Genomic DNA, 12,142 nt, shown 5'->3' with positions numbered 1-12,142 from the left:
CATAATTTATTGAACAATTATGAAGGTCATAGAGAGAGGGGTGCGACATATAGAGAGAAGAGAGAGATGTATAATTGTGATGTGTGTTTTATTTCACCTCATTGTGCCTTTATTTATAGTAGTAGTAAATGTTAATTTATTACCCTTTAGGATTACAACTATAATAAGATACTATCTAACCCTATAGAATATTCCAATGTATCCTTAGATACATTAGGATTTATATAATCACATTCTTAATTTAATAGGACCGTAGCAGGGCAAATATTGTATTATTTTTTCAATTTTTAATTTTGTTCTGCTTTAGGAAGAAATCTTCATTAAGTCCAAAAGTCGACTTTAATTCGACAAAAAAAAAAAAAAAAAAAACGTCGACTTTAATCTTCTACTGATTCCGTCGGTCAGTACGGAGACACTGACAAAGCCAGCCAAATGATCGCCTGACGATACAGAAACAGATCTTAACGGTGGTATTCGACTCTTCCCTACGAATCAATTAATCGCCACCGTCCGATCTCCTCCACATTTTCCTTCAGATCCAACTCTCCGGCCGCCCATCTCCTCCCTGATCTCCTCTCGATAATTGTATTTCCCTCGCAATTTCAAGGTGCATAATCCTCTCTTCCCCTCATTTTTATGTCAAAATATGAACTCATTTCATTAATTTGGTTCTCAGTTTACCCCGTCGATTGAATTGTCTGTTTGTTGACTTATGGATGAATGTGGACATTTTTGTTTGGTTGCTGAGGTTCTCGAGAGAGAGATTGGAAATTCAATCTTCATCTGAGGTGAATTATGATGGATTTTTTTTGGAATTCAGAAATGTGAAATGGGCAATTGCAATTTTGTCACAGGATTGAGTCTTAGTCCTTTTCTTTTGATTGGGGTTAAAAACAAAGATTATGTCATGCTTAATGGTAACTGAATTCAATAAATATTCAAATTCAGTGTTAGATAAATTCTTCGTATCAACCGAATTTGTTCGCTGTTTCTGTTAACTAAATCGAAATGTTTCACATTCCTTTTCCTTCTCTGGGGTCTTCATACTGTTTATTGTAAATCCTTTTAATGAGAAATGGAATTGGATTAATTTTAGAAAACAGTACGATAGGATATTACTGAAGACAAGGTGGGCACTGAAGCGATTCGGAAGGCTGGTAAAGGAGCCCTCTAATCTTGGGAAGGTAGCAAGCAAGTAAAGGATTTTAAATAGAAAATGAAAAATAAACCTGCAAACTGTAATAGATCTTTGTTGTTCATGAACAAACCACTGTAATTGCTTTGCGTCATTCTCTCCACAGCTGTGCTCTGGGTTTCGCAGGATTTTTTGTTTTTTCATCTAGTACTAGTAATTTTTATGTTGCACATTTCAAATTGCTCTGCTATTTACTAGCTAGCTACATTATAGTTGATTCCTTCCGGTAGGCTACAATTTCAAGTGGGTTTTTATCATAGTATTTCTGAAATGATACATAGTGGTGATTTTTTTATTTTTTATTTTTTTTAAGTTTATGCTTTTTAAGTTTATGCTCTCAAACAGGGACTTTGTTTATCCTGAAATGTTGGTGGAAGTAATGTCTGTTTATTTTTCTAGTTCTTTACTCTTTTGGTCATTTAATATTTTTAATATTTTAAAGCGAAGTTAAATCAATTGGTTCACCTGCAGACAGCTTCTATGGGAAACGAAGGGATTGTGAAAAATGTTGATACCAGCAGTTGGCAAACAGATTTGGCCTGTGACCAGTGGATAGCACTCCCTGTTTCTGGTCCACGACCACCTGCTCGCTATAAGGTACGCATATATTTTTATTTTAGATAAGCTTAGATTAAAACCAAAGAGAAATGTCTTGTTAAGTTCACATTTTTTCTCCTTTTGTGATTCCTAAAGTCACTTTTTTGTTACAGTAAGTGCAAAATCAAACTCTTTGTTTATATTTTTGTTTTTTTTTTTTAATACATAATGATATTATCTACATTAAGGGGTGGGGGAGTGGGCTAAGGCTCAAAATGGGCTAGCCATAATTATTTGGTTCGAATTTGCCTTTGGCAAGAATTAAACCTAAGACCTCTCACTTACACGTGAAGAGGAATACCACTAGAACGTAGTACTAAGTGGCTGAAAAATACTTTTTGTTTATATTTAATTTAATACTTTAATTATCTGTCAGCAATATTTTCTTATATTTTTTCAAGAAAAGGAAATTGATCAACCAAAGACTTACCATGCTATTTCTATTTTAACTGTAGCATGCTGCTGTAGTAGTGGATGAAAAATTATACATTGTTGGTGGGAGTCGTAATGGTCGGCACCTATCTGATATTCAGGTATTGTACATGCTCATGTACTTTTTGACTTTGAGGTTCTTCTTTTTTGTGTAATGTATGTAGTACTGGACTCTTCTTGCAGGTCTTTGACTTTAGAAATTTGTTGTGGTCTAAAATTAAACTGAAATCCAATTCCGATAAATTTGAAGACAGTGGCTCACAGGAAGTTCTTCCAGGAATTTCTGCTCACAATATGGTAAAATTTCATGAGACCAGTAAATCTTTGCGTTTATACGTGCATATTATTTGTTTGTATATGTCCAATTCGCTTTTTGTCTTGGCTTTCGTCCCCTTCATTTATGATTCGACATGGTTTTCATATCCAACTGAACACTTTTGTCTATATCTTGGCAGGTTAGGTGGGGAGACAAACTTCTTCTTCTTGGTGGGAATTCGAAGAAATCGTCTGATAGTATAATAGGTTTGTTACTAGAACAACCATCTTGTTAGTTCATGGACAATGTAGATCTATCATGAGACATATGATAGTGCACTTTAATTGGTGTTTAAAACCTTTTGCAATGTTAATGGACTTGTAGTTTGGTTCATCGATTTGGAAACACACCACTGTGGCATCATTGAGACCTCAGGAAATGTACCGGTATGATGGCTGAATCCTTGTTTTTCCTTGTGCTATGTGCTTTCAACTGTAATTAACCTGTTTGGTATGCATGCAAATTATTTTTCAGGTAGCTCGTGGGGGGCAGTCCATGACATTAGTCGGTTCTAGACTGATAATGTTCGGTGGAGAAGACAGGACCAGAAGATTGTTGAATGATGTTAATGTTCTTGATCTAGAGACAATGACTTGGGATATGATGAAAGTAACGTAAGTATCCATACACTTTTATTTTGAAACTTTTGTGCCATGCTTTTAGAAGAGTTCTGCATTACTTTTTTATGTTATGATAGGCAGACACCTCCAGCTCCTAGATTCGATCACGCAGCTGCAGTAAATGCTGAACGCTACCTTCTAATTTTCGGTGGTTGTTCTCATGCTACTTTCTTCAATGATCTTCATGTACTTGACTTGGAAGCAGTAAGTGCTTTACTGATTACATCAGATCTAGTCTACAAATTCTGCAGTCTGTTCAAACACACATGACATAGATGTGCATTACTTAAATGATTTAATTTATTAATTTACTGTTTAAAAGATGATTTCTGAGTTATAAGCGTACTGAAGTGATTATTGAAAACTTACGCAGAAGAATATAGTTGGAATTAATATGTTCTTTTGTAATGAAGGCAACAACTATTATCAACAAATATGAGTTTCTGAGAACATATTTCATTTTATATTTATAAAATTAAATAGATCCCTCTTTCACATTTTTAGATTTGTACCAAAAGTGCTATTCATTGTAAGAGCTCCTTTTTGTAAATTAATGAGTATCTTGTGTTTTTTACTTCCATCCTGCTGTATGCCTAGAGGCCTGAATTGAGTGAGCTAGGAACATCTTTATTTGTTTTATTTTTTATTTTTAAATTCTTTTATTGTTTGTATTTGTATACTCTCCTTCGGTCTTGAGATCAGAAAATTCATACTTCATTTGAATCAGTAGAGGACTGCATGCATCAAATTTATGATGTGTGGTCCACTTGCCATCATGGAATGTTAAAGAGTTTTTGGTGAACTTTAGACATTATATGGTTTCGGGAGCATAACTTTTGAAAGTTTTTTGTATACCTTGAAAGATAATTATGCCATCCTATACCAACAATAAGAATAGGTTGAATGAAAAATTACTGTTAGTTGTAACCGAAAAATGAATCATTAGTAATAGTATGATATTCCATGCTTTTTAAGCTGTACAGTTTTCCAGTTAATTGCCGTATTTTCTCTTTTTATGTTTCTTGCCCACAATTTGCCATTACTTTTCAGATGGAGTGGTCCCAACCACAAATTCAGGGTGATCTTGTTGCTCCTAGGGCAGGTCATGCTGGTATAACCATTGATGAGAACTGGTATATAGTTGGTGGTGGAGATAACAAAAATGGTATACATAATTATTGCTTACTGAATCTTACTATGAAACTATGCCCACTAAATATGGAACCGTGGCTTTTACCTACTGTAAATGTACTTTTCTAGCTTTTTATGACATAGACTATAAAATTATACAGGTTGCCCCGAAACTCTGGTGTTAAATATGTCTAAGCTAGTCTGGTCAGTCTCAACCAGTGTTAAGCAAAGGGATGCACTCGCTAGTGAGGTCTGTTCATTTCTTTGATTATATATGTTTCTCCGAGAAGTTTCAATCCGAAAGAAATTTGGTTGACTGCATCCATTGACATACAGTTCCATAGAAATACTAAAAGAAAATATACTTGTGACGTTTGGTCATTACTCTAGTATGACTTGTGCACCACGTTGTTCCATAAAAGGTTTTTTGCTCCAGGTGTAACTGAATATCGTTTATGGGTCATGCCTTTTATGACTAAACATAAAATTCTAGTTTATTGGTTTGTACTTGAGCTATGAATGTGATTTGGAAATAGGGACTCACTGTCTGCTCAGTGACCATAGATGGAAAGAAGCATTTGGTTGCCTTTGGTGGGTATAATGGGAATTATAGCAATGAGGTATGTTATTCAATGACATATTTCATGTTCATTATTTACAAGCCTATGTTGCATGAGGTATCTTGTGCATTCCCTTATATGGTTCTTTGCCTTTCTTTTCTTACAGGTTTTTGTAATGATGCCCAAACCGAGGGACTCATCACAACCCAAGATATTCCAGTCACCAGCAGCAGCTGCAGCGGCAGCTTCTGTTACTGCTGCATATGCCTTATCTAAAATAGAAAATTTTGATTCCAAAACAGCAGAGCTGAACTCCAAGGGACCTGAAAACCATCATTATGAACAAGATTTAACGGTTGAGGTAGAGGCCCTTACAGAGGAGAAAAGTATGCTGGAGTTGTCACTTGTGGAAGTCAAGGCAGAAAATTCCAGGATCGGGCAGAATATTGAAGAAGTCAACAGTACTCATGCTGAGTTGTCCAAGGTATACTTCTTAGAGACACTGGTTACTAGGGTGATTATTGTGTTTTGGAGTTTCTCATCCTTGCAACCTTCCCTTTCAGGAACTTCTTTCAGTCCAAGGACAACTAGTAGCTGAGAGATCAAGATGTTTTAAATTGGAGGTTTCTCCTTTCATAATTTGTTTTAACTTATTTGGGTTGGGTTGGGTTGTTTATTGACATGCCCTGTAACGAATGTAATGTGTTCTATGTAGCAGCTGATTTTGTTCTTACATTGTTTTCCTAGGCTCAAATCAGTGAACTTCAAAAGAAATTAGAATTGGTGCAGTCCATTGAGGATGAGGTGCAAGCACTTCGGGGTCAAAAATCTGCATTGGAACGGGATGAGCTCTCCTCATCTGCTCAGAGACAAGGTTCTGGTGGGGTTTGGCGGTGGATTGCTGGGGGTGGTGGCAACTGAAAAGGGTCGCAAGGTCAGTTCAGGAAAACATGACAAAAAGAGAAAATGATAGAAGTCAGTGACGAAAGATTTAAATGGAGCTCATACACCTGGTTATCTGTCCTAGCTCCGTCAAGAAGGTGAGGCAGATCCCAGCAGCGGCCAACTGGAAGCGGTGGCCTACAGAAAGCGTTCTTATTACGATAGCCAGTAAAAGGATGAAAATTTAGTCTTAAGCTACAGGATTTTTACAGACCATGTTTGATTGTAATTCATGAACATCCATTTGATCATTTTTTTTTTCATCTTTCTATTTATATTCATGTTTAAATCGGTAGAGCCGTTGGATTTGTATTGTGTATGTACGACACAGTTCAAAATCTTTATGTTCTAGTGGTCTCAGAAAAAAATTGATTGATATTTAATTTTCTTGGCCAACAAGTTACTTGTACCTCAGCCAACCTCAATCATGCGGATCTACTTTCACACCGTCAAAACCAAGGAGGCCCACAAACACTTCAAGGACAAAAGATCAATTCCACGGCAGATCTTACTCAAATCCAGTACTAAGACTCGGTGTTTGTTTGCCCTTGTTTAGTTCCAATGGAATGGATTGCCTTAGCTAAGACCGCTAGTCTGTGTTTGGTGCGATCACGGACCAACTTAAATAAGATTAAGTTGGACTCGCTCTGACTAAAGGCTTTGCTAGGTCAGTTTGGTACAATCACAAACCAACTTAAATGAGATTAAGTTGGACTCGCTCTGACTAAAGGCTTTGCTAGGTTAGTTTAGTGAGACCTCCAAAAGGTATGAGATTGCTAATTCTAGATTCACTCGAATTGGCTCGAATTGCAAAACCCATATTCGAAAATGACCAAAACACCATGATTTTGTACCTAGCATTACTCTTCACGAAACTGACCAAAACACCATGCAAGAGTAAGGACCGTACACAATGTCAAATTCGGGACGAAAATGAAACAGGAGGTGAAGTTGGGGACCAATAAAACATTACATCTCTCTACTAAGTATTAGAGCCATGTGGTATTTCACTTTTTGCAAGTGAGAGGTTCTAGGTTCGATTCTCGTCAAAGATGAATTTGAACCACATTATTGTTAGTCTATTGCGAGGCTAAGCCACCCCTCCCACTTGAAATTTTTTTCAATGTGATCGGAACACAGGTTGGTATACTACGTATCACTATATAAATAATGATGTGATTTGTGTGCTAAAAAATTAATAACTTAAATAAAATTTCTTATCACTTACATAAAAACACGTGATGTACCCCGTGTTCCCGTCACAATGAAAATTTATCTTTTCACTTAGTGTACGTGATATCGTTTGGTTAAAAAATAAAAAAAATAAACGTTTCGATCTCTTTCATTGGGTTGGAAAGTGCGAGCTTCTCTCTTGTATTTGCACTGCCGAGGTTTTCATGCTCCTCTTTTGACTGCAACTTCAAACATGAATGCATCAATTTGCAGAGCTTCTCCATAAATACACAAGCGTCGTCCGTCTTCCAAGCTCACAACGACGATGAACGCTCCTATAACCGGTCAGTCTCTCTCTCTTGACAGCTCTCTTTGTATGGTAGAATTAAGGGTGTAATTAATTGTACTCGGTATTTCTCCCAAGTGATTAGTGATAGGGAAGTATTTGGAAGATTGGGTTATGAATTGCATCCCCTTCGATTTTTTTTTTGTTTTTGTTTTTCTTTTGCATTAGTGAAGAAAGTTTATCTGCATTTCATCAACAAACAAGAACGCATTTGGCTAATTATAATATTCTCTGGGCACCCGATAAATCTCGGCCGATAAACTGCAGAATGGGGAGGTTTTAAGGACATAGAAAGAGGAGAAGAAACGCAGAGAAAGGGGAGGAAAAGTTGTATTATTAGGGTCTAATTTATCCTTTACCGCGGCGGGTGCCATTGAAGCATGGTAACAAATCTTTGGGGGGATATTGATGCAGTTGAAGGTTTTGGGTTTAATTTGATTATCGGGCAATAGTTTTAGGGGGATGGTAATTTATAAGATAGATGAGGTTTTTAATTTCGGTTGGAATCAGCCAATATGGAGTTAACTCTTTCAAAACCGAAGGCCAAACTCGATTATTCTTTATTTCACATGTTACTCAGATTCTTGTATCGTTTGTTATGATTATTCAGATTATTGTAATTTCTCATACAGTTAGGTGGCGTGTTTCTGATTGATTCGTTGCATTTTGTGCCTTTGAGAATAGCAGGCAGTGGCAGATGTACAAGCCAACCAGAACCTTTGATGAGGGCTGTGTAAGTTGGTCATCACTAAATATACAGAAAATGAATTTTTTTTAGGTTCAAAGAGTTTGATTCTTGTGGGACTTGAGATGAAGAAAGTCAAACAAATTTGGAAGCTTAACCCACCAAATTAGACCCCATGAGAATATTCGAAAGCTCCAAACTCAGCCTCTTCAAGTTCAGAGCTTCTATATTAAGCTCACAAGTGACCCCTTTTGGCCCCTTCAATTCCTTTGTACAAAAAAGATGGCTAAAGCCTGTAATTTCAGCCCGAACACGATTAGAAGACCGAACCAGGGACTCAAAGCTAGACAAACTCACAACCCACCTCAAGAAGCTCGATATCATCCTAAAACTCCACGACCTCATGTCCAATCGGAAACGTGGACCCTTTGTGTCCTTGCAACTAATGTCTCGATGGAGGAACCTTGTGGGGCTTAATGTAGGCATTGGTGCCTTTGTTCACAAATACCCACATATTTTTGAGGTGTTTACGCATCCGGTGCGGCGCAGTTTGTGTTGCAGGATCAGTAAGAAAATGAGGGGTTTAATAGAGGAAGAGGTAATGGCTATGAAACAATGGGAATTCGAAGTTGTTCATCATGTAAAGAAGTTGTTGATGATGTCTGTGAGTGGCACTCTGCATGTCCACGCTTTGAGGCTGGTCAGGAAAGAATTTGGATTGCCCGAGGATTTCAGAGAATCCATCCTTGGTAAATATTCAAAGGATTTTAGGTTGATTGATTTAGAGGTTGTAGAACTGATTAGTAGAGATGAGAATTTGGATGTTGCTGAAGTTGAGAAATGGCGAGAGAAGGAATTTAGAGAGAAGTGGTTGAGTGAGTTTGAGACAAAGTATGCATTCCCTATAAATTTCCCAACAGGGTATGAAATCCAGGCAGGATTTAGAGATAAGTTGAAGAATTGGCAAAGGCTTCCTTACGTGAAGCCTTATGACAGGAAAGAGGTTGTCAGCATTCGTAGTTGTGGAGGGATAGAGAGGTATGAGAAACGGGCGGTTGGTATTCTTCATGAGTTCTTGAGTTTGTCAGTAGAGAAGATGGTTGAGGTTGAAAGATTAGCTCATTTTCGGAAAGATTTTGCTATGGTCGTTAATGTGCGGGAGCTTATCTTGAAGCACCCTGGAATTTTTTACATATCAACCAGACGTAATACTCAAACCGTTTTTCTTAGAGAGGCATATAGTAAAGGGTGCTTAATTGAGTCTAATCCGATATATGATGTTCGGAGGAAAACTTTAGACCTTGTTTTCCTTGGGTGTCGAAATACTAGAGGAATGCCAGCTCCAGAGGAAATTAAGGCGTTCAAAGTAGATGGGGATGCCAAAATGGATGGTGACTGGGTTATTCCAATGTTAGAGAACTTGGACAATGGAAGTTGAAATTGGTAATTCAAGGTTTCATAAATACAATGCGACTTGAAATTAGTGAAATGGATATAATTATTGAGCGATGGAAAATGTTAACCCCTTGATGATGATCCATATTTTTCAGCATGTGTCATCTGCAAAATAACTTAAGTTGAACCCTTCAATGAAGACTGCTTGCCCCCAACAGACCACTCTAGCTGACTCAACCTGCCGACGATGTGGTAATGACACTTCCCTCTTAAGAAATATCTGTTGATATTTATTTTATCGCAGATGATCTTAAACATATGATTATTTTTGTGTTCAAAAAAAGGATCTTCTACTTGGTCTGATAAATTTTACTATTTAGTTTACAATGCCGCATCATTGTTTATTCGTATACTTAATTTTGTTCTAGTAATGGCTCGCTAACCACCAATATAACTTTTAGAGGATTATTTATACCATATTCACTATCCATCTCATAATTTGATCTAGTGCTGAAACCAGTATATGTGAGAACATGAAAACCTCAGCTGGTCTTGAACTTTAAGAAAGTCTGGAATACTTGCACATGCCATATTAACCTTTATTTGTATGCTGGAGAGTCGTATCTTCTTTCTTGGGAAATACTCTGTCCTTTCATGTTTACTTTATGCATAGATCCATATGAAATTTTTGTTGGTCCAGATGCCAAACTAAGATAGTGAGCGAGGAAAAGAGGTTCAGAGTTAGTAATTTTCCGTTTTATAATATCTTAAGAATGGGGAAGAAATTTCTTCAATAAATTTTGTAGAAATATTACATTTCCACATAGCAGATACAACCCAAATGCTGAAAGTACATTCTTCAATAATTGCATTCTCCAATAAAGACATGATGTGGTTTCTTTTCTTTTTTGGTAATTCGAATGATACAACAGGATGGTGGTCTCACTCTATGGACGAGTTTTGTTGCCTTTTTTTCTCCTTCTAACATTAAGTGATTAACACTGTCCATCTGGTTAAATAGTTGGAAAAACTAATTCTCAGAAAGGTTGGAAAGAGATGATAAAAGAGGTCCAAAATGTTGTGGTTGATACTTTTAGTTTTGTACTGCAAACTCTCTTTGTACTCATATCCCTTCATGGATGAATTGTTTGATATTAGAATTGCCTCATGTATGCCGAAAAAGACTTCTTGCCTTAAACGACGATGCCTTTGTATCTTTCATAAAAGCTTAATGACTTTTGCTGACCAGATGAATCCTAGGGGGAGGGGCTAGGTGTTTGGAGGACGACTTGATATTTTACTATATCTTGTTGAAATGAGTTTTTACTTTGTGTGTTTCTTGCTTAGTCTTTGTGACTTGTCTGATCTGTTTACTGACGGATCTGTCATCTGTTCTACACATATAACTCCATTTTGCTATGTTGTGAAAACAATGATGTGGTCATATTTTTATATATTTTTATCATGTATTTCCTTTGGATTTTGCATATTTGAATGGGTTACATGCATCAATTTTATTGTTTCAATTTGTAGGCATTCGATACTGGAGTTAGATGAAAAAAAAGTGGAAAATTAGATTTTCGGATATCTAGAGTAATTCCAATGGAGCAAGAGGCTAATTCACTGCGCAAAGACATATGCATTACAATAAGAAGATGAAACTACATAGGTTTTGGAGATCAAATTGACATGGGAATGCTATCAATTGACTTCAGGAGAGACTTAATAGCTTGCCGTGGGTTTATATTAAGGAGATTCATTCTCCTTGTGAAGACTATATTGCCACCAAAACTATCATATTCACAAGGGCATAGGGCTTTTTGGCACAACAAGGAGGAAGAGCCTTTTTCTTTTCTAGGGGTACAATGTAGCTCTGTCATGAATATTTAATTTCCTTTTGGCATTGTTATTATCAAGTTTTTCTTCCTTACTATCTTTTGCTATTTGTAATGTGCTTAATTTTTATTTAGATGCTTGATCACCATCGAGGTTTTAATTTAGTTGATTTGATGCCAGTGAGAGTAGATATCATACTTAACTTGGGTTTTAGCTTCTTGCAATTAGGATTTATGTGATTTTCCAACGATTTCCATATAGCTAAATGGATTCTTGTTTAAACTCGTCTAGATGTCATAGAAAGTTAACATGTAAGGATACTTTTGATGAAACTAGATACCATGTCCATTAAATAATTTAGGGAAATCGATCACCAATATTAGAGAATTACTTGTTGATTACATATTAAGAGGAAAGAAGTAGAATTGGTTACGGTGAATTCAGATGCCTTGGGTCTTGTTTTCCATGTTTTCAATTCATTATTTCAATGCGTTTATTTTTCAAGCTTAATTTAAACTTTCAGTTTAATTAAAATTTTCTCTACTTTCCGTTAAAGCTTCTCAATTGTAATTTGTTTCAGTTTAGTTAGTAAAACTTTTAGAATCAATTCGATCTCTGGTGGGACGATATTCGTGCTTATTTGCCATACTATCATCCTATTCATATACTTTCGGGCATTAAAATTCGAGACTTAATGAGGCTAATTTTGGTCATCTAATTTTCGCAATGAACAACTTTGCAAGAATGCCTTGTTTTTGGTGGATGAGAGAGAAGTTAGGCTAGAAGTCTGCTTGCCCGATATATGAGGACAGATTTCAATGGCTCATTCAGGTCATTAATCATCAGGACCTCTCATCGAATTACTTCAACTCCCATAGTTGGGTCACCATTCATTTTCATTTGTAAGTGAGAGG

General features: G+C 36.5%; 2 protein-coding genes across 6 annotated transcripts; both read left to right on the top strand.

Moving 5' to 3' along the window:
• The first annotated feature begins 295 nt into the window (after positions 1 to 295).
• LOC137734658 (acyl-CoA-binding domain-containing protein 6) lies at positions 296 to 6,176 on the top strand. 3 transcript variants are annotated; one of them, XM_088697745.1, is made up of 15 exons: positions 333 to 607; positions 1,097 to 1,184; positions 1,667 to 1,792; positions 2,248 to 2,325; positions 2,408 to 2,521; positions 2,680 to 2,746; positions 2,865 to 2,926; positions 3,015 to 3,154; positions 3,238 to 3,364; positions 4,211 to 4,325; positions 4,453 to 4,541; positions 4,828 to 4,911; positions 5,018 to 5,335; positions 5,415 to 5,474; positions 5,599 to 6,176. In XM_088697745.1, exons 3-15 carry the CDS (start codon positions 1,676 to 1,678, stop codon positions 5,770 to 5,772), a joined length of 1,545 nt encoding a protein of 514 aa, XP_088553871.1. In that variant the 5' UTR covers positions 333 to 607; positions 1,097 to 1,184; positions 1,667 to 1,675; the 3' UTR covers positions 5,773 to 6,176. The 3 variants fall into 3 exon arrangements, with proteins under 3 accessions (XP_068330015.2, XP_088553871.1, XP_088553873.1); XM_088697747.1 differs by having other exon boundaries at positions 407 to 607; positions 1,097 to 1,195; XM_068473914.2 differs by lacking the exon at positions 1,097 to 1,184 and having other exon boundaries at positions 296 to 607.
• Positions 6,177 to 7,137: 961 nt separating this feature from the next.
• On the top strand, positions 7,138 to 11,407 carry LOC137735621 (protein ROOT PRIMORDIUM DEFECTIVE 1). 3 transcript variants are annotated; one of them, XM_068475066.2, is made up of 3 exons: positions 7,138 to 7,310; positions 8,000 to 9,644; positions 10,926 to 11,407. In XM_068475066.2, exon 2 carries the CDS (start codon positions 8,173 to 8,175, stop codon positions 9,433 to 9,435), a length of 1,263 nt encoding a protein of 420 aa, XP_068331167.2. In that variant the 5' UTR covers positions 7,138 to 7,310; positions 8,000 to 8,172; the 3' UTR covers positions 9,436 to 9,644; positions 10,926 to 11,407. The 3 variants fall into 3 exon arrangements, with proteins under 3 accessions (XP_068331167.2, XP_088552372.1, XP_088552371.1); XM_088696246.1 differs by having other exon boundaries at positions 7,162 to 7,310; positions 7,997 to 9,644; XM_088696245.1 differs by having other exon boundaries at positions 7,162 to 7,310; positions 7,945 to 9,644.
• The last annotated feature ends 735 nt before the right edge of the window (positions 11,408 to 12,142 follow it).

This window comes from Pyrus communis, chromosome 7 (genome assembly GCF_041283825.1).
Source record: "Pyrus communis isolate YQ-2024b chromosome 7, ASM4128382v1, whole genome shotgun sequence".
Lineage (NCBI taxonomy): Eukaryota > Viridiplantae > Streptophyta > Magnoliopsida > Rosales > Rosaceae > Pyrus > Pyrus communis.
Note: the sequence above shows the minus strand (reverse complement) of the source record. Positions and strands in the feature narration are given on the sequence as shown.

Coding starts and splice junctions, on each gene's coding strand:
- LOC137735621 (XM_068475066.2), top strand. CDS start 8,173: ATGAGAATATTCGAAAGCTCCAAACTCAGCCTCTTCAAGTTCAGAGCT.
- LOC137734658 (XM_068473914.2), top strand. CDS start 1,676: ATGGGAAACGAAGGGATTGTGAAAAATGTTGATACCAGCAGTTGGCAA. Junction 4,326..4,452: donor TGGTGGAGATAACAAAAATG/GTATACATAATT, acceptor AAAATTATACAG/GTTGCCCCGAAACTCTGGTG. Junction 5,336..5,414: donor CTCATGCTGAGTTGTCCAAG/GTATACTTCTTA, acceptor CTTCCCTTTCAG/GAACTTCTTTCAGTCCAAGG.